This window comes from Homalodisca vitripennis, chromosome 7 (assembly GCF_021130785.1).
Source record: "Homalodisca vitripennis isolate AUS2020 chromosome 7, UT_GWSS_2.1, whole genome shotgun sequence".
In the NCBI taxonomy this organism is placed as follows: domain Eukaryota; kingdom Metazoa; phylum Arthropoda; class Insecta; order Hemiptera; family Cicadellidae; genus Homalodisca; species Homalodisca vitripennis.
Window position 1 is genome coordinate 126,152,325 of NC_060213.1, and position 23,218 is coordinate 126,175,542.

The 23,218-nt window shown below is 32.0% G+C and overlaps 1 protein-coding gene across 1 annotated transcript in view; it reads right to left on the reverse strand.

Annotated features, from left to right (window-relative positions):
• The window catches only part of LOC124366273 (kinesin heavy chain-like), a 94,587-nt gene that overhangs the window by 23,111 nt on the left and 48,258 nt on the right, over positions 1-23,218 (reverse strand). The window contains 9 exon segments of the mRNA XM_046822678.1: positions 3,404-3,578; positions 4,599-4,767; positions 6,537-6,677; positions 8,336-8,482; positions 9,477-9,683; positions 10,671-10,864; positions 13,101-13,201; positions 16,424-16,561; positions 18,629-18,882. Of these exon segments, the coding sequence (XP_046678634.1) occupies positions 3,404-3,578; positions 4,599-4,767; positions 6,537-6,677; positions 8,336-8,482; positions 9,477-9,683; positions 10,671-10,864; positions 13,101-13,201; positions 16,424-16,561; positions 18,629-18,882 (1,526 nt within the window).

Sequence of the window (23,218 nt, forward strand, 5' to 3'; positions counted from 1 at the left end):
GATATAATCAGAAGAATAATTCTCATAATGTTCCTAGTGAGTCTTTTTTGGAATCAAACCATGGTGCGAGTTTGGTAACTTAGGCCTACCAAAGTTTGCAGTTAAGGTGAGTGATCCTAGTCCTTCTCAATCTATATCTGGTTTGAAATTGGATGTAAATTTTGTGCACATAAACACTCAGTCAATTAAAAATAAAGTTAACGAGCTGGATGCTTTCCTTGAGGATGTCAATTGTGACATACTTTGCATTAATGAACACTGGTGTGTAGACGATGAAATATTGCTCTATCAACCAGCAGGTTTTCTACTAGCTGCTAGTTATTGTAGGCCTACTTCATTTGGCGGAGTGGCAATATTTGTTAAAAACACTTTTTTACATGCGTTTGAAGTTGTTGACATCCATTGCCTGTGTGAAATTAAGCAATTTGAAGTGGCTGTGATAGTTTTTCCTACTTTGAGCTTACTGACTGTGTCTGTATATCGTACACCCGATTCGTCAGTCGACATCTTTACGGAGAAGCTGGCTAATCTTATTGACTTTTTAAATAAATACAGAAATTTCAAGATGATAATTGCTGGCGATATAAACATGGATCCAAAAAGTGACGACCCTAAAGTGCAAAACTTTGTTAATATTCTACGCTCTCTTGATTTTGTCTGTTTAAATTTCCAGCCCACCCGTCTTACCTCCTGCCTTGATAATTTTATCACTAACCTACACCCCTCAATGCTCACCTGTGAAATTATCCAACCTCATCTTTCTGACCATTGTGCACTACTTTTAAATTATAATATGCAACACCTAACCTCATCTTCTGAACCTTTTCAAAATATTCACTGTACATTTGATACACATAGGCTTTTGAGCAAACCTTGTCTAGATAGACTTAAGCATAGGTTAAGATCTGTAACCTGGGATAGCATTTTTTTAACAGTAACTAATATTGAGTTAGCTTTTCAAACTTTTCTGCAAGTTTTATCTGATTGTTTAAATGAATCATGCCCTCTAAAAAAGAAAAGTCTTGTCAACCATAGTAGGCCTAGATATAAGTCTAAAAGCTTAAAGTTGAACTGGTACACTCCTCTGCTAAGGGAAATAAGGCTATTGCTAGACTTAAGTCATGAAAAAGGAAGGACTGATCCTCAGTGTATGGCAATTCATGGTAGGCTTAAGAAAATGTATAGGCAGGAAATTATTTTGGCTAAAAAAAGAGCAAATGAAAAGTTTATTTTTGAGTCACACAATAAATGTAAAGCTGCATGGAAAGTTATAAACGTTGAAACAGGTTGTGTGCCTGACAAAGCCAAAGAAAAAATCCCAATAACAGCTGATGATTTTAATAGCTTTTTTATTAATGTTGTTAATGTGTTAAAAAATAACTGTGATATTTTAGATGTAGCAAGTTCTGTTGATATGTTGAAATCGTCAGGTATTAAACCCCCTGGCTTATCTAGTTTTAAGTGGACAGTTGTAAATAGTAGAGATGTATATAGTTCTGTGTGTAGGTTAAGTAATTCCAGATCAGAAGATGTCTATGGACTTTCTAACTTTGTGTTAAAGGAAATATTAGATGCTATAATCTATCCTTTAACACAGCTGATAAACTGGGTGCTTACTGATGGAATATATCCACAGTGCCTTAAAATAACAATAACAGTACCTATACATAAGAAGGGTGACAAAATGAATTTAAACAATTACCGGCCTATTGCCCTAGTACCCGTTATATCAAAGTTAATAGAGACTATTGTGAAAAACCAATTGGAATATTACTTTGAGTACAATAATTTGATTTCTTCATCTCAGTATGGGTTTAGGAAAAATCTTTCAACTGTTAAAGCTGTAGAAAATATTGTATCTTATGTATTGAATAGCTTTGAAAATAAGGAAGAAACAGCTGCTGTGTTATTGGATTTAAGTAAGGCATTTGACGTTGTACCTCATGATGAACTCATTCAAAAATTGAAATATTATGGTCTGGAGAACAATGCTTTGTCTTTGATTATGTCTTATTTGAGCAATAGACTTCAGCTTGTCAAAGTAGGTGACCAGAGATCAGGACTTAAGAGGGTGGCAAGCGGGGTTCCCCAGGGCTCAGTCTTGGGCCCCTTCTTGTTTACTGTCTTCATTAATGATCTCCCTAAATTTGTCCCTGGTAAGGTTGTCTTGTATGCTGATGATACTACTCTGTTATCATCAGACAGAGACTCAAAATTAAATGATGTCGTTATGGGCTATATGAGGGAAAGGTCCTATCTCTGGTTCTCTGCTAATAAATTAACTGTGAATAATAACAAGACCGAGGAAATTGTCTTTAGTTTACGTAATTCTGTAAATAAGTCTGTAAAACTACTTGGTATCAATTTAGACTCAAAGCTTAGCTGGGGAATCCATACAAACCATTTATGTATTAGATTGGCAAGAGTAATATTTCTACTAAAAAAACTAAAATTGTATACAAGTCTTAATCTTGTCATTAGTGCATATTACGCTTTCTTTAATGTACACCTTCTGTATGGGGTTTTACTGTGGGGCAACTCTAGTGGAGCCAAGACTGTGTTTAAGTGGCAAAAGAAAGCCATACGCTGCATAGTAGGAATTAGCGACAATGAGTCCTGTAGGCCATTTTTTGAAGAACTGGGTATACTTACGCTTCCATGTATATATATATTACACAGTTTAGTTTTTGTTAAGGAAAATCTCGACTCTTTCAATCTTAGAAGCTTTAACCATGAACACAACACTAGAATTAAAAATACAATTGATGTGCAATATGCTAGGTTAAGTAAAACTCAACAGAACTATGCAATAACCGGAGCTAGGCTATTCAATAAGTTACCATTAAGTGCTAGATCAATTTCTGTTGGTAGGTTTAAGAATGTTGTTGCAGAGTGGCTCAAGAGAAAAACATTTTATTCTGTAGATGAGATTTTTTATGCTAATTTTAGTGACTTACAATTTTAAACTTTTAACATAGATATAGATTGTATTTATTTTAGGCTCTGTAGGCCTACTTAGTGATATTTTTAATATCATATTTGACTTTGTCAATACAATTTTGTAATTGTTGGACGACAATAAAATGATTCTGATTCTGATTTGAATCTGAGTTACAGAGGTTCAAATTCTGTCTGTGACCACAGCACTTTTCAGTATCATTGACCTTGTACTGTACCGACTCTCCTCCTTATTCTGTTTGATAAGATCCTTGCACAGGCCAGTGGGTCATGAGGATGGGCACAAAAAGGTTTAAAACGGGATTGGCCTTTCCTAAAAAAATGCAATCATTCCACTGGTACTCATGCTTTACAATGTCAAGAGTCCAATCTGGAGGCTAACAAGAGTAACTTCTAGAAATGATATAAAACGTTAACTAAACGTCAGGCTGTGATCCGGACTCACTCTTTGAGCTGGTTGATGAGTGCTTGCTTTTCGCTGATCTCGTCTCGCAGTTCGCCGACCTGCTTCTGGTGCGCATCTCTCAGCTGGTCCATCTGCTCCTCCAGTGCCACCCTCATTGTGGCCGCCTTTTCCTTCTCCTCGGCCTTCTCCTTGGACGACACAGCATGCACTTGCTCTGTCAAAAACAATTTTATAATTCATCAACCGATCTTTGCAAACGAAATAGGTCTATAGAAAGTGCTTCAAGCGGTTTCCCTTTACGCAGCACATTGCAAGTATGAACAACAGTGAATGGTGCTTACATGATGAATAACATCAAGCTGGTCATACGTTAATTGCAGTTTAGTCTTTGACTGCAGATAATTTCACATTGAGTGGAAAATGAGATTATAGCTCTTTAAAACTGACGGTTTTTACTAAGATTATGAATTTTAAATGCAGTATTTAAAAAAAAAAACAATTAATATGTCCTTGTAATATGCTCTTGTAAATTAACTTTTACACTAAAATATTTTGAAATTTTCACAATAACTCCTCCTTTCAATAAAAATTAATTTTAGAATAAAGAATTTTTTTATTAAGACTAAGAAGTGGCCATTTAATATTTATTTTGGGAAGGGCGGTAAAAATCGTTTACATATCACAAGCCTGGTTTAATACATTTTTAACAAATAATGAAAGATATAGTGAAAAATTTCAAACTTTTCTATAAGATTTATATTTGATAGCAATTCATTTCTTCCAAGTAGTTAAAAATTTCTTTCCATATTCATCTTCTAAAGGCAGGGTTTTGTCCTCTACAAGCTCTATTAGTGTAATAAAATTGTACTTGTAAGAAGAGGAGGGGATGTTTTATTAGTGGATATGCCTTCAGGAAAACCTGTCAGAAAGCCCCACACTTGTTCCCTTGGTTACGGTAAGGCCAAGCATTCATTTATTTATTATCCAGTTATTCATTTTTATACCCCCTTTGCCAAAAAGAAAATCTCAGCAGATTCAATTTTCAAATCTTGTACATCGATTCTCGAATCCTACCATGTTTTGAAGATTCGGTGGATTCTTTCACAGGCTGAATTACAATATTAGTTCATATTCATTGACAGGTGTTCATGAAACTATCTTGGCACATAACACAAATTCATTTCTTTTTCTTTTAAACTCAAAACTAATATCCACATCGAGAAAATTGACCGACCTGCTGCCTTCATCTTCGCACACTCCTCCCTGAGCGCATCCACATTCTCCTCCAGGGCTCTCTTCTTGTTCTCTGCCTCCTTCATCGACTCCTGCAAGCTCCTCATCCGGGCCTCGTGTTGCGAGATCAGAAGCCTACACTCGCCCAAGTCCTTCTCGTACTCGCTGATCTGTAGAACAACATTTCCACTGCTTCACTTTCCGTACATTAACAACAAACAACCATGCAAATATTCAAATCTAGTAACCATACAACTTACATTTATTTAAATAAACAAAATTGTTTTTCCCACTTGGGACTACAATCAATTGACCCAGCTAACAGAAAAGTTTTTGTGCTGTCGTGGACTAAACTCAATTTACACTGTCAACAGAAAAAATGTCAAACACTGCAAACGAGTTAAGAGGGAATGTGAGTTAGCTCCAAGTCGTGGATCTGAGAATTCACTTTTAACATGGGACTTAAGTTTTAAACTGCATTATGAATTTGTTTTCATCTGAAATCTACAAATGTTAGATCACTATAGAAGGTTAGATTTTAATTTCTTAAAACTAATTGAATTGTTAAAAATATCATTATCTGTTAATACTATTTGCTTATCATATATATTAATATATTTAGTATCAATGTTTCCATAATGAACTATATTGAATGTAAATTACAAACAATTAATATTAACAGATATTCATATTTTTAACAATTCATTGGCATTGAAAAACTAAAATCTAAGCTTCAACAGTGAAACATTTGTAGATTAGAGATGAATATCTATTTATGGTAGTTTTAAACTTAGGCCCTATTTTAAAATTGGAGCCTCAAATGCATGGCAGGCAGCCGATTCATGTATCTTCTTAATAAAAAAATTATGAAAAACTTATTTATGTATAATAAATATAGTGTCACAAAATTAACAAAACTAATTAAATAAATTACAATTTATAAATTCCGCTTCAGCCAATTTAATCTTAGGCTCAACATAATAATATAACATATCACCCATTGAGAGCCATCTTTCCTTAAGTGATGAAATCTAATAATAATCCCACTTCTGTAAGATTTTAAAATTGTTCAGTAAGTAGTATATGATATTGAAATATTCATTTAAAAACGCAAACCATATAAACCTCACATGATCAATCTGCAACAAGTTTCTTCTAGTCTAGGAGTTATGATTGATTTGTCTGTTTATATTTGAAAGAATTGTATCAGTAAAAAATAGGAACTAAAAAAGTTAGTGATGTCCATCAATAGGCCTATAGTACAAGAACCAGAGACAATTGTGTTACAATCAGCATAATTAGCAGTTCTACATAAAACAAAACCATTCCATATTGGAAATAAATTTTTAAATACGGTTTTTTATAAATCAAAGCCATAATTGACCCTAGTGTTACAAAAATTAAAAACATACCAGATAAATTGACTATTTCACTAATTCTCTGAATTTAATACAATACATTTTTCTGATGACTTATTGTTTTATTTCCTTTAAATAACAAAAAAAATTTACAGATGTTTGGCAAATGGAAGAGCAAGGTATTAGCGAATAAGTCAAACTTCAAAAAGTTTAATTCCGATTTTGATTCTAAAATGTACACCTCTATTAATTTCGATTCTGATTACAATATTTTATTTTCAGTAACGTAATTGTGAGATCTTTATAACCTACAAAGAGACTGTACAAAAACTCTTATCTCTTCTCATTGTCTCATCAGGTGCACAATTGGTGATGAGACATAAAGAATACCTCTTCACCTAGACTATACTATATTTTGTAGATTAGGTGTATCTGATGTCAAAACAATGTACAGTTAATTTTGAGCTTCTTCGTCGACGACCTTCTTTTGGATCTCTTCACAAGAACACGACTCCAGATTCCAGGAGTGAACTGGGGCTAAACCCTTCCCACCACAGCTACGTTATGTGTGGAATACAAACCTTCTTGTTGCAATCAGTCTGGTAGGTCTCAAGGCCTTGGCAACGCTGGACCAAGTTCTTCACCTCCGACTTCATCTTGGAGATGAACAGCCTGGCAACCGTGAACTCCTCCTCCAGTTTCCCATTGCTGTCACCTGTCAACTGCAAGCACAACATTTCTCTACTTAGTACTGAAATTGTACAAGTCTATATAAAATTGTTCAAACACATTCAACTTTTTTAAAGACAAATTTCCCTCCATTTATAAAACTTGTGTAAGCCTCGGTTGATTCAAAGTTAGGTAAATGCATACTAATAGGCAATCACCCTAATGCTTGACTATGCCAAGTGGTACAAAGTAACTTTGCTTTAAAGCACATTTACGAGAAAAACTACCATAATTAACGCAAAGAGATATTTTTATAGAAAGTAAACATTATTAACAGGATGGTTACTGAAATTAGCTTGAAAAATCTGGTTTCTGGAAAAATTTCAAGCTTAAAGATGGTCATGGTTTTACTGCCTCCGGAATATATCATCCAGCACAATGGAAATAGTAACAGGTGACAGAGTCTTCTAATAACATTATGTGGCTGAAATGTACGTGTTGGGTTTTAAAAACTGCTACAAATTTATAACCACACATTTAAAAATTAAATAATGCACTTTGGGCAGTAACCAACTTGTTGTGTTTAACCTAGTTGAGGACTGGAGAACTAAACAGAAAATCATTAACGAATATTACAAAGTTATTAGGTTATTTAAAGGAAGAGACCAAAAGTCCGCAAATAACAAATGAATTAGTCACGATAAACAATATTACTGTATTAAAATCCAAATATTTTATAGAGAGCATATTTATATAATTACACAAATTCAAAAACTATTGATCATGTCTTAATTGACGTTTATCCGCGCATAAACAGGGCAGATGCGTAGCAATGCATGAACATAATGATAGGAACTATGTTCTAGATGTTAAATTGTATTCAATCAACAATGTTAATTTAATTATCTACATACGGTTTTTTACACATAAAACATGATGAAAACACATTTAAATGATCGGTAATTTGCGTACTACCAACCCGCTGCCATCCGTGAGTATATAAAAGGCAGGTTTGCAGTGATGCACAAACGTAAATATAGAAAATGTGAACTGCAATAAAAATATTATAGTTTTATACTATGATAATTTGTTTATTAAATTACTTTTTTATGCTTTTTTACAAATATAAGTACAACAAAAAGATGTTTTTGCAGTCAGTAATTTGTGTATAGATGAAACAGACTCATGGTGCTGCATGAACAGAAAGTACTAAATGCAACGAAAAATTTTCAAACACAAAGTGCAACCAAAACACGTTTTAAGAATTGGTAATTTGCATACTGCTGATCAGTCCGCAAACAAACAGACTCAGATGCACAAAGATAAACATACAATATACGAATTTCAAGTCATATTTCGTTTATAAAATCACGGTATTTCCTTACTTGGGTTAAATATGAACTTTCCTAGGTAACATTGTGAAACAAGAAATATTTTTAATTGATCACTTGTAAAGAAAAGTAGATACTTGCAAATTAGCATAATCACATGACGATGACAAAAGGTTTCCTAAGAAAATCATATAAAAAAAAATTAGTCTGAATGTAAAAAAAGCAAAATTGGAATAGCAGTAAACTGCTCTTTGGTTCTAAAAGGGTTAATAATTAATAACCTTCAACTGATAACAGATAAGGACAAATCAGTGATTACAAGAAAAGCGCTTCAACAAAAGATCGTTATCAGAACAGAGCAGAGAACTTGGGGATGTTACCTTCATCTCACCCTCACCACCGATGGCCACGCCGATCTCGCCCAGGTCCTTGAGGAGGTTGGTCAGCATCTCTGTGATCCTGCGCCGCTGGTGAGTCGACATGTCCTTCAACTGCTGCAGTTCAGATGAGGTGGCGTTCAGCGTGCTCTACAACACAATTACATCATTTCCATTATTTAAACAAATACCAAGTGGATAACATTTTGTTGCCTCAAAGAGAGGACCATACTTCTCTTTTCCTAAGCAGGACCATACTTCTTTTTCTGCCGATGATTCAAATTTACTTCAAATAATGATAACTTTGATCCATTACACCATTGTCTCTTTGTTCCCTCTATTCAGCATTGGTGAATTTCTTACACACGCTGGGATATAAATTGTATTTTGAAGTGTCATTAAAACCTGAGAGGAGATTAAAAATATTGAGTTCATTCTTACACTAAGGTCTGAAGTGGCATATGCAGCATATAAAGTACTTTCATGTAACAACTTTGGGACAAGTAAGCAATAATTGCAATAAAACTCATTTGGTTACAAAGAAAATGTATGAAACCTCCAACTAATATTAGAGTTTGTTAGGTTTTTTTATCTACTTTATTATCTAGGTCTTACTTTACAATGAGATTTTTTGTTAGTCATCATACTTACTGCACATTAGTTTTCTTGAGTTGTTGGGAGGTTGCAGATTCGAGATAGATTTCAGTTAATTTAAACAACTCATTAAAAGAAACCCTGAACGAGAGAAGGCCAAGACAGAGATGGTGGAGCCAAGTAAAGTTTGATATGGATGTAACTGTAAGTATAAGGACCTTTTTTAAATTTAAAGGGCGTTAAAAGGTCATTTTTGGGTGTTTAAAGGTCATTATTACTATTTATGTAATGAAGGCTGAATGAGTTTTATGAACTATTGAACTAATATCCCAGGCATTCACCTTCAATTGCTTCGACGGGAAGTCTGGTGCTAAAATTCCTTTTAACACAGAACAAATTCATATAAAATATTTATTAATTCATTTCTATACAGGCCACAATCTCAACAGGGTAGAGATCTTTTGTTAACAAATCATGGATGATTGATGTATCCCATCTCAATATATTCTACCACTAAGAAGTAAACTCTAGGTTAGGTTTGATTATTCACCTGTTTCTGCATTAGCTCCTCGGTGAGTTGCTCATTCTCCTTGTTCTTGGTCTCCACCTCCTGGCTCTTCTGGTCGTAGTTGACCGCCAGCTCCTCCAGCGCCTGCAGCACCTCCTTCACCTCCTCCTTGGAGCTCTCATTCTCCTGCGTGATCCGCGACATCTCCTGCTGCAGCAGCTCAAAGTCTCTCCTCGTCGACGCTATCAACTGTACACAACGGGGTTTTTTGAAAATTAAGTAGTTTCAAAAACATTTTGAATTCAACTTTTCAAAACTATTCACAAATTTCTTTGATATAAATTCCTTCAAACGACAAAAAGTACATACTTTAAATTATCTCGTAACGAGAATAAAGGCTTAACTAGTACAAACTCTCATAGTTATATGTTAGTTATTTTTGTGTTGGAAAGGTTATTAAGGAAGTGACATCAAAGTGAAAATTATCACATTAATTTACACACGATATAGTTGTTTTTTTACTATATGATGTAAAAGTAAAAATCGTACGGAATGATCCAAAAAATACACAGCATGTAAATAAATGACCACAAGTTTCTGAGTTGAAAATAAAAAATATTAAGAAAGATTTAGTATAGTTTGCAAGTTCCTTAGCATGAAGAGTAGGAGATCATGGTTCAGGCAGTCGAAAGCCTTACTAAAGTCGAGAAACAGGCTAGTAGCAGTGCAATCTTCTTCTAGTTGATCTAAAATATGTTCTGTTAACTGAATTATGGCTGTGGTGGTAAATCTGCCTTTCAGGAATCCATGTTGGAATCCAAGTATTAGATACCTTACATTAACCCTTACAACTCAAAAGATCAAACAAGTTCTGAAGTAGCAATTATGCAAAATAGCAATTTAGCAAAATCAGTTATGTTTCCGATTTGTTCTAAGATTTATTAATTTATTTTCTGCAGGTTTAAGCATATAAAATATTATTTTATTTTATCTAACAAAATCATTTAAAATTTCCACTCTAAAATCAATTTTCATTGAGACCACACGAGCTAAAAAAGGCGTTATCTGCCTCAAACTGGAAAAATTAGATTAGCAGAAAAAATGTAAGTACAATTAGAATGAACTTATTGGAGATTGACACAATTATTAAGCGCTCTCCATTATATCACGACCATCCTGCGAGTTACAAGTAGGGTTTTACAGAAAAACAATTTTATAAATGTTTGTTACTGTTACCTCTTCTTGTTCCATCATCTGTTCCTTCAGTTTCTCCACGTACTGACTGGTCTGGTTTATCTCCTCATCCTTGTCATCCAGCTGCTGGTAGAGTCTCTCTCGCTCCTCCTCCAGCTTCTGCCTCTCCTCGTTGGACAGGGAACCTACCATGATTCCGGCACCTGGTGTCGCTGGCATCGGTCCAAGCACCACATCTACGTCAATAGTAAATGACATCAATTAATTATTTTGTGAGATAAGATAATTATACTTGGAGCAACTATATAATTTGCTTTAAAATTATATTTAAATGTCATACTATGTTACACAAGAGCAATTGGATACAAAATTTAAAATAAAGACAATTAAAATTAGTGTTAACCCATTGGCCTTGTATCACGAAACGGTTCCGTGACAGCTAGTCTGGGCTCAAAATTTATATCACGGAACCGTTCCGTGACAAGTACAGCGCCATCTAAATAATTTTTTTTAACTCCTTTTTCAACCAAATGTTAGTATAAATTAGACTAATATTGTTGTAACACACAAGAAAAACTGTAATACTACAGTTAATTGAAATTTAAATGAATAATAAGTTACTATAAGAATATTAGTGTACTACAAGAGAAAAAAAATCAATATTCTTGGAATTTTCAGTATTTAGAAAAAACATTTATCCTGACAAACTATGCATATATATATATACATATTCTAGTATTGCTAGGTAGAGAAATACATTTCAAATAAAATAAAAGCAACAATGGGGTATTTTATTTTATATTATTTGAGTAAAACAATTTAAAGAATTCCAACACTTTTTTAGTTTGTACAGCATTATTATTTTTAAATTATGACCAAATATATCACTATCTATTTATTATTAAAGCCCATTTCATGTTAATCCAAAAAGATATAAAATAATTATAACCAAATAACTTGAAAAATAAATTTTGTATAAACATATAACAAAACTCTTACGTTTTTAGCATTTTTAATAGGATAATTCCAGTTGAGCTGATAGTAAAAATATGTATAAGCCAATGGGTTAAGTGACAAGTACACAGTATAATAAAAAATTCAAATATAAGATTCATAACTGAAATAATAGGCTCACAAGTTGAGAGGCCAGTATGAAAACTGTATCCTGGAATGGTATATTTTTACTAGTAACTAGGATTACTAACAGACACAAATACACACTTCCTTTCTCAGGCTATATATTATTTATTTCAGTAGAAAAGTTTCACAAAAGCTGAAATTGAGTTGAAACAACTTAATTCCATGAAAACAATTGGGATTAATTGAATAACCTATATTTAAATTAACCTGTTTTTATAGAATGCTTAGAATTAAACAGTAAAATAGATGAGGAATGCTTCAGTCTATGAAAGAAAAGTTTTATAACAATATTTAAGTATTTATTGTTTTATGTTTTAGCTAAAAATATAATTAAACATAACTATATAAATGTATGTCTCCTCTCTCAATAATTATGATTAAAACATTAGAATCAGCATTATTCATTATGAGTTCTAATTTAGTAGGATTGTAAACACTTAACTAACATGTTAAAGTAAAACAAAGAATAAATCCATTAACCTCTTAACGGCTTATTGAAAATGAAAAATGATCAAAACAGTGCTTATTTTCATTACATATTTCAACATATTGGTCAATTTTAATAAAAAAAAAAAAAAAAAAAAAAAAAATAGAAAAACACATGTTTTAATGTTGACACTGGTCTTTTGAATAAAAATAGAGATAGAATTTTTTTCATACATTATTTAAACATTTACAAACTCATTTGTGAATGACGTATAAGTAGTTTTTGTCTCGGTGAGGGAAACCTTGAAGCAAGGAGCCGCACACAAAACTAAAACGCAATCAATGCACTGGAGACGCGATTCTCACACACACGTTTTTACTTCAAGCAAACTAAACATCTTGATGTAAGCCAATCGGTATGCCCACATCATCTAGTGGCAAAACAGTGAACTAAGTACTGTTATTTATTTCACATTTTTCTCACTAATCAAATTGCCAACCAACACAGATCAAAATAGAACGGGTTATTGTTACATGATAGATTAACTCGGTAAAAGCCGTTAAAGGGTTAATAATTTTAAATGAATTGAAGATTAATTATTACATTTCGACAATATTGTGTGTAAGAACATTATTTTAAGTATCACATGTTAAAGCAAAGACTAATATAGAGGTTAACAACCCACCCTTGGTACTAACATTTTTTTTCAGTCATTGGATTGATTAGCATTGTAATTTTTGAATATAATGAATTCTACACATTTTTAACATAAACACAATACTTTCAACACGCCGTCACGCAAATTGGACATCGAAAAATTCACCAAAAAGAGCACTTTATGAACCCATTGTTGAACCCTATAACCAACTCAAGTGTATGATCAACTTAAATTTCTATTAGCCCACCTTTCTTTGTTTCGGGGGGAGGTGCAACTGGTGTAACAGCCTCGATTGCCTCCTGCAGGTTAACCTGTTCCTCCGGATTGACCGTCTCGCCTTGTCGCCATCTTGAAAATCAATCACACAAATTAAAGTCAACTCTTGATTATCTGTGACATCACTATAAAACATTTACTACTCTTTCTAAATACTATAACTTATTAAACATGACCAGAAATAATGGAATAAACTGAAATATTGTACAATTATGTACAGATTTGCATATTTGTTCCTTAAAACGCAATATAGAGTGCGGTGAGATTACTTAAAGAGCACACCTAGGGTTAGTCATCCAGGGCCAATATTGTTTCAGAGAAAAGAGAGGGGGGGAAAGCAGGAAAGAGAAGATCAATTACAAAAGCAAACAAGTCATGATAGACTTTTTCAATATCTCAAGAAAGAAGACAATGCATTGTGTTGTGACAAAATGTTGTAGAAAAACTTAAATCTCAGATGAAGAAAACATGCTTGAACACGACAAAACAAAAGTGTAGTAAAAAAAATACAAAAAAACTCTGTAAACCATAACATTGTTCTATATATTCAATCACAATTGTATATTACTTTCTTCTATTGTAATATTATCTGAATTAAATAAAGTTAGTTGCCAATTTTAGCTACTTTGAAATTTTGTTTCGTGTTAATGAAACACTGCATTTTAAACTTGTATAAGATGTGCCTAACCTTGATATGCCATACAAAATGATTGATTTTCACGAAATTCAGTATGTAAGTTTAATTTATTTTCAACGTAATTTAATTAAATTTTTATTGCAATTATAATTATACTTTAGAAATACGTTTTTGGATGTAGCACTAGTAGTTTTTATCAAATTTTACTCTACATAGTCTAATGAAAATGTTTAAATGAGGTATTAGTGTCATGAAGATTTATTTTTACTGTTATATTTATTTTATATAATTATATTTTTATTTTGTACAAAAATATAATTGAAGCAATGTGAGATCAAGTAATTGTTTAATGTACAACTTCTTCCAGAATTATCTGGCAATGTGTAAAAAGTGAATACAATGTCTAGCATGCACAGTAAAAGCAGAGAATGTATGTAATAGTTTGGCATTGTTTTATTGTAATTGTGATTGCATTATTAGATTTTTGAGCCATCTTTGACGATGTATTCTTTTAAATTTGTTTTAATTTCCAAGGCCAAGAGACTTCCTTTGATCTGTTTTTAATAATTTTCTGACAGAAGTTTTCTTTGAGAGCCATAAAACAAAAGTATCTAAACTGCTGCCGAGCTGCTGCGCAGGAGACACACGGACCATCATCAGTCACAGACAACAGATCGGTGCACTCTCAGAAATGAACTGCTAGCAGATGGCATGTCAGCACAGTCCTCTCCACAACTTATCAGATAATCAATACACAGCTCAAACACACTGTAGTGGTTCACTGTACTCATGCCCACACTGTGTTTCTATGTTAGCGTGCGTTACTCTAAACTTTCTGGACTGGGGCAAAACCCAATTCTGCATTTTGGCAGGGTTACACATTAAAAAACGTTAAAAAACTTGAAATTGTATTTTTATCCTATCATGTTTCACATGAATTTATTGGTGAATTTTTAGACTTTTGCATTATTGCATAACAGTTAGTTTTATTTAGTTTTAGTTAAAATAAGAGTAAAAAAAAGGAATTGTAGGATAACAAACAAACAGTTCACAAAGTAACTGGGATAAATTTCATAAAACAATTATAAAGTTCTGGTACAAAAATATTTTAACAAATTTATATTTCTAGACAGTCAGTACAAGAAAATATAAAATAATATACAATATTAAGGTAACAGTTTATTAATTAATTAAACACAGAAAAAAGTAGAACAAATATTCCTTACATTTATACACTGAACATTATATAAACTACACAAACGTGGCAATAATATATAAATTTGGGAGGAAAAGATTGTCCTTTATTAATTGTATAAAATTTTACCCTAAAATGATTAGTTTTATTATTTAATACAAAAACTTTGAAATCAGAATGTTACTCAGGAAAACAAGAATGAACGGACAAAAGCAGTAACGTCTGAAACAAGTAGATAATGATTGAGCAATAAGGTGTTGCATAAAAAGGTACCAAACAAAATCTAGAGAGTATGCAGTAAAAATGGAAAACAGCACATTGTACAACAATATAGCCTCTGCAAAAACTGTGAAAAGTAAACACAATTTTATTTCTCAAATTTAACGTGCCAGGATACTTAATGTATTCTATCGTAAGTGTTTTTTTCATTAACACTCAGATTTTCATTATTCATTCATATTTTAACAAAAAAACTTTGTATTTATTTGTAATGTAATTGTTGAGCATTGGTCTATATTGATCGGCTGAGAGTTTTCAAATCTCATTTGGAGATATTAATAAAATCATCTGCGTACATTTTTGACGGATGTCAAAATTACCCCAAATTAGGGGTTAGAGACAATTCAATAATTTTTAATGTGACAACCCATCAAGCAATATCTCAACCACGGTTTATGATCAAACAAAACCCAAAACACCACTGTTTACAGATTTACAAAGAAAGCAAAGTTATATTGGGAATACTTTTTTTTTAAACATCCACCGTATTGTATTCAGAAGGAAAATAACAACATTTAAAATCAAGCTTAAGAAGTATATTACAGATCTTACTTTGTAATCAATCAATGAATTTCCAAGTATTCTTGACTAAAAACTTTAGTTCATTATTTTGTATTATTAATAAAAGAAAATTCTCACAATTATCCAATAATTTTTATATTTTCACACGAGGCCTTTCGACATCAAAGATGCCATCGCCAGATGTGAATTAACAATTTAAAACAATTCATTAGATTACATTGTAGATTAGATTGCATTTTTCATTGTTCTAAATACAAATTAGTAATAAAAAATATAATTTAAAGTGTAAAATAAAAATAAAGATTTAAAAGTTACGTTTATATATTTAGATCTATTTATATGTGTAGTGTTACATTACTGTCATTGAAACTATTTATTTGCACCTGGTTGTCCAAGTTCTTATGAGTAAGGATATTTGAATTTGACTTTCAATAAAAAAGGGAAGTTTGTACGGTTAAGTTAAAGGTAATTGGATAATGTTATTACATATCCCTTGTGGGAATAGATTTTGTGACATTACATAATTAATTCGCACATTACAGTAAACATGACCAGTAAAAGTTCAGTAGTACAAAGTATTCAGATTATGTTTCATGTTAGTTTTGGATTATAGTTTTATTACACACAAAAAAAACTTTAAATCTCAGAATGATATCAATACCTGCTCAATTCCAACTCTAATTTCTCCAGTTTTCCTTTCAGCCGGCCAACCTTTTCTTTCTCTTTTTCGTAACGCCGCTTCCATTCTTCAGCCGTCAGCTCCTCATTGACCGTAACAACGTTCTTTATTGTTTTCGCTCTGAAACGATCAAACATAATTTATAATGTTGGATTAACAGAAATGTATTACTTCATAATTTAATTTTAATTTTTCAAACAATAAAGAGATTGGTCAGATAATTAATTATCCTTGTAATATTTAGGAATGTAAAAAGATGTGGGATTTATTTTTGCCTATTAATTTCTTAAAAACTATTTTTCTTTAACCCCTCAAGTGCCGGGTTTTCAGTAGTGCTGCTACACTTCTTTATAACAGTACAATATTATTACTAATTTTGTTAACAGTAATAATTGCTTAAAATTGGTAATAAAAATATAATAGGAATTGTGATGCACATATCTATTACTTTAGTAATAAATTGAGTCCATATACAATCACCACACTATTACGAATCTTTTCCTTCAGAATAGTCACACTTCAAGTAGCTTTAAGAAGAAATCTCAACTAGAACTGAATAAACCTTAAAACAACATGTCTTCATCATTATTTCTATTAGTCTCTGTCAAACCAACAAAAAGCAAGAGACAAAACACAATGATAGAAAATTGTGAAACTAACACTGAACTGACTGTTCTTTGACTAGGAACAAAATATATTTTACCTATCTTTTGCACCATGATAGTTCCTACAGTTCTCAACTTCTATAACTTGAGGAAGAGGAACTGTAACCTCCTGGGGATCCTGGGAGGTAACCTTCTCCTAAAAAAGGAGATCCGAGGATCCTCTCTCGGAAAATATTGAAAATACAAGTCCCAAAACAGTGTTGTTATGCATTTCTGAAATATAGGAGAAAGTTTCACGCACAAATAAAGATTCTTTTTCTTTTGCCGGCAAAAAAAAGCAAGGTACTCGAACACTGTTTCTGACTACTCAGTCTCAAATTGAGAACTGGTTCCTACCACATCAAATTACATATTATATTTGTTTGTGTCACAGTCATTTGTACTTTATTAAGTTGTTATATTTAATGTGTTGGTTTATATTTTCGTTTGAATTGTACTGCGTTATGTTGCTTATTAGCTTCACCCTGTGTCCACTTTTACTGAGGCACCTGCGAAAACTAAAAGGGACATACAATAAGAAAACTAATTTTGCTGACAACTATTGATGTAAATACATTCAGTAGGAGTTACATTGTATTAGTTATGCAAGAGATAACTAATCGAAATTCCTCTGGACCTCAGCATAGCTTGTCTGTACGAACGACTTATCTCCTATGCAACTAATATAATCAAAGTTAACAGATACATACCATATCTAGGAATATTCATATTAATTGGTTATGACAACAAAAATTAAATACCAATCCAAGAACACATTTATCTCAAATAGGCTACTCTGTCGAAATACTGAAGCAAAACGAATCAGTCTTCTTCAGTTTTTTAAGAAACTGACCATACTTACTCTTTTTTACTGTAATTAAATTACAACATCTACTGTTTATTATAAAACATAGTTCCTATCAAAGGAACTATCAACTGTGACACTAAAAACCTTATTTATCAATTTGATTGTAACTTCTGTGAAAAACAGTATGTCGGCCAAACATTGAATCCTTTACGTAAACGAGTAACTGGCCATCGATTTGACATTGGCCAGAGCGACATAGAAAAACCTTTATCCAGTCACGCTATCAGTGTTCATAAACAAAATCATTTAAAAAATTGTTACACTACCAAAGGTATAAATAAGATCCCTGAAAAGTCAAACAAAAACCTTAATAGATTGAAATTGAACAAAAGTGAAACTGCCCACCAATTGGTACTTCAGACAAGACATCCAAGGGGTCTTAATTTAAGATAAATGTATTTTTCGTCTACTTATTCACACACGTCATGCCATGGACCATCAGCTGCTGATCTATTGTATTTATTTGTAATATGTATTACCTTCTTTTTCTGACATAATTATAAATACATAATTTTTGTAAATATTTATATAATTTATATTTATCTGAAGAAGTGTACTTAGATACATGAAAATTCATTAATGTTTTGAACCATTATACCGTGGTTTATTTGTTGAAGAGAATAACCTGTTTCTGTGAATATACATATATTAGTAATGAAGTAATCGGTGGAGTACCTGCGGCCAAAGTCCAGAGTAGACTTGGTCTCACTCTCGTTGAAGCTGGCAGGTGAACAGCAGATAATGATGGTGGTACGAGCGTTGCCACCCAAGCTCTCCTGTAGTATCCGCGTCAGCTTCGAGTCTCGGTACGGAATGTGAGTTTTGTTACCATCTGCCAGCGCAGAGATCACATTACCCAGAGCCGACAGTGACTTGTTGATGTTCTTCGCCTCGTCCAATACTGTACCTTCCGCACCAGTCTTGCTTACCTACACACCACAAATTCATTGTGTACTTTGACAAATATTTCACACTTGTCTGGGTTTGATATCAGTTTAAGTCTCAAAACCTTCCAGAGAGTAAAGTCAGAACAAAATTAATGTGATGAACATCAATTATTGTTGACTTGCTCCTGCCTTTAAAAAGATACTTTTTAGATGTAAAATAAACATATGTATAACTATATATTTGTCAGTGTTAATTCTTTCTCAATAACACTATTTAGTATACCAACCACATCATTTTTCAAACCTCTCAAAGGTGTTCCCTTCAGTGACTCTTACACCAGTTTCATAACAAAAAGACTTCAACTCATTTAAAATTACAGACCTGAAATAAGTGAACTGTTAGGTCGATAATATTGATATAAAAGTTTATATCTCGAACAAATCTACTTTTTAAAGTTGAACTAAGAAGTCTTTTACTCAGTCAGAACAGAGAGTAAAAGACTCTCTTTGGTCACAGCAAAGAAAATCCATCACTTTCTCCGAGGTTCCTAAGGTTGCATCGATGTTGTCACCGGTGGTGTGTTGTGTGGAGGGGGGTGAAAAAGTTAGTATGGGGGATAGTGAAGTGATAAGTGATGTTTTAGGTTCAGAAAACTCTAGTATTAGCCCTAAGCAACTGGAATCTTTTTCTACTAGCAGGACAAGCCAACCTAAGAATAACTTAATGTCAAGCTTAATTAAGACTGTGGACATAGAGAATAAGAGCTCAAGTTTTTTAGATCTAACGGTGTTCCCACCATTAACATAAATAATAACTGCATCAATTCTAACAGACATAGAAAATTAGGCACTAGTCATACATCTAAAAATAATAATAATACAGGGAATATGTTAACAAATGACTTAATTGTCTTCCATCAAAACATCCAACATTTGGAATCTAGAATTGACGCATTAATTATTATATTACAGGAAATAAATCCTGATGTAGTAGTTCTAACAGAACACAAACTAAACGAAAATATAATAGATAAAATTAAAATACCTGGCTATTCTTGCATAAACTGGTATGTAAGAAATTCTTGTCAGGGGGGAGGGGTTTTAATACTAGTATCAGAGAAATTAAGTAGTGTGAAAAAAATTTCTTTTAATGCTATAAACACTTTAAATCAAGATAAAGTTTTTGAGTCATGTGCTATAGAAATTAAGATAGACCAGACAAAATTTATTGTAGCTGGACTTTATAGAACACCCTCTGAGAAAATAGACATTTTTCTTGAAAAATTAAACACATTTTTGGCAGAAATTTGTAAAATAAACAAAAATGTTTTAATAGGTGGGGATATTAATGTGGATGTTTTGAGGGAGGGCAGAAAGAAAACAGACTTTGTTAGTCTTATTAATATGCATGGGTTTCAATATACTATAAAAATACCTACTAGAATAACAGAAACATGTGAATCTGCTATTGATAATTTCATCACAAACCTAGACGAAAATTCTTTTGAAGTGGAATGTTTGATAACAGCTCTATCGGACCATGATGCACAACTTTTTAAAATAGTAAACATAAATAATAAAAGAGGTCATAATACAAAAAATACAGTAATGGGCAGGAAGTATGGAAAAGATAAAATTGACTTGTTTAAAGACGACTTGGAGAAACAAGACTGGACCGAACTTTACCAAAGTTCTGGTGAAGATAAGTTTCTTTATTTTTACAACTTGCTCAAATATTATTTTGATTTGCATTTCCCTCTGACTAAAATTACAAAAGGAAACCAAAATAAAAAGTGGGTGGATGATGAAATTGTTAATGAGCATGATAAGCTTATTGACATGCATCAGCAGTATAGGAAAGATAAGAGTAATATAAATCTAAAAGAAAATATGAAAGCACATAAGAAATATCTCAAAAAAACAATTTTATGTAAAAAGAAAAAACATTTTGATTTAAAAATAAAAAAGTCCACTAATGTTAACAAAACAATTTGGAATATCATTAATAGTGAAACAAAAAATAAAAAAGAAAAGCAGTCACCTAATAACATTGTACTTAAAAAGGATGATATTCTTATAGAGGATCCATACAAAGTTGCAAATATTTTTAATAACAATTTTGTTGAAATGGTTGATACTCATGTTATCCCTAATCTAAGTAAAAATGATGTTCAAACAGAGGATTCGATACAGCAAGTAACGGAATCCAGATTTATTTGTAATAATTATCAAAAGCTCTACTAGTGAAGAACTAATAATCACTCTTTCAGAAGTGATGGATGATTTGGATTCTTGGTTTCATTCCAATGGTTTAAAACTTAATATAGATAAAACCCAAGTAATAAAATTTGGTATTAGAAATAATAAAAATGGCAATTTTAACTTCCCAAATTTAGTTGACTCACATAAATTCTTGGGAATTAAAATTGATAGTAATTTTAAATGGAAAGCTCATCTAAATGACCTTCTGTCAAAACTAAGATCCATTTCTTTTATATTTTTGCACTTAAGAGAAAATGTTTCATTTGACGTTCTAAAATCTGTTTACCATGGTTATGTGGAATCAATTCTTAGTTATGGGATTGTGTTATGGGGTCTAGCTCCTGGCATTAAAGCAGTTTTCAGATTACAAAAAAGAATTATCCGAATAATGACAAATTCTCATTTTCGAGCACCTTGCAAATCATTGTTTAGAAATAAAAAAATATTAACTTTAACCAGTTTGTACATATATGAGTTGTTGGTTTATATCCATTTAAGCAAAGACCAACTAATAGAAGATCTAAGATTTCAACATAATTATAACACTCGAAATAACGCTAATTTTAGAATACCCCTCCATCGCTCAACATTCTATGAAAAAAGCCCTTTGTATTCGGGGTTGATATTGTACAATAACCTACCCTTAACATTTAAGTCAATGACCATAGGAAAATTTAAAAATGAATTAAAGACTGTTCTTATTGACAAAGCTATATATGAAATAGATGAACTACAGCTAAACCTCCTTAGTTAATTCTAAATAAAAATCAAGTGTTTGTTATTTTTCTGACTAAATTTTATTGTAACATAATAAAATTACTATAAGGCTTTAGTATGTATTGTATATTATGACAATGTACCAGTTCACTATTGTAAAAAAACATGTAAAGAACGTTTTGTACAAATAAATATCTATGTCTCTATGTCTATGTCTATGTCTAATACAATTGATGATAAGACTCTACATACGATAATTGATTCAATAAAACCTAAGTGGTCAGCAGGGTATGATGACATACCCATGAAAATTATTAAGGAAGCGAAATTACCACTAATTAAACCTCTTTTACATGTAATTAATGCATCACTCATAACTGGAATATATCCTTCTCAATTAAAGGTTTCAAAAGTAATACCAGTACATAAAAAAGGGGATTGTACTGATCCTCTTAACTACAGACCATTGTCTATTCAACCGTCATTATCTAAAATATTTGAAAAGTGTGTGCTGATTCAATTAGTTGACTATTTTGAAAACAATAAACTACTTGACATTGATCAACATGGATACAGGAAAAATAGATCCACATTAACAGCATTAAGAAATTATATTGAACACATTTTAGAGAACTTAGATGAGGGATACAACATTGTTGGCGCCTTCCTAGATTTGACCAAAGCATTTGACAGTGTTGATCATAAAATATTACTAGAAAAATTAAAAAGCTATGGTATCATTGGTAAAGAACTTAGCTGGATTAAGTCGTACTTGGAAGGCCGTCAACAGTTTGTTAATGTTAAGTATTTAAATAAAAATAATCAGCATGATGTTAGGTCTCATACAAAAAATGTGACCTACTCTGTCCCACAAGGGTCAATATTAGGCCCTTTCCTGTTTTTGTGCTACTTGGGGGGTTTACCTAATTATCTGTATGATATAATTGATAATAGTAAAATTTGTTTGTATGCGGATGATATAAGCTTGTGCATTGCCGATATGGAATTAGGTACAACTAAAAAGAAATGTAACGAATCAGTTTCATTGTTAAAAAGTTATTTAAATAACAGAAATCTTTTACTCAATGATAATAAAACTACTTTTATACAGTTTACTTGCAAAAATGTTGAATCAAACAAAATTAATATGAAAAACCTGGATAAAGAAACTAAATTTTTAGGGCTACATTTAGATAGTACACTTAATTGGAACATTCATGTACAAAAAATATGTAACAAATTAGGTTCAGGAATTTTTGCACTAAGAAGGCTAGCACCTTTTTGTAATAAACAAACCTTGAAATCAGTGTACTATGCCATGGTTCATCCACATATCGCATACGGGATTGAAGTGTATGGGGGAACAAGTGCTGTAAACCTGAATAAAATTTTACGTCTA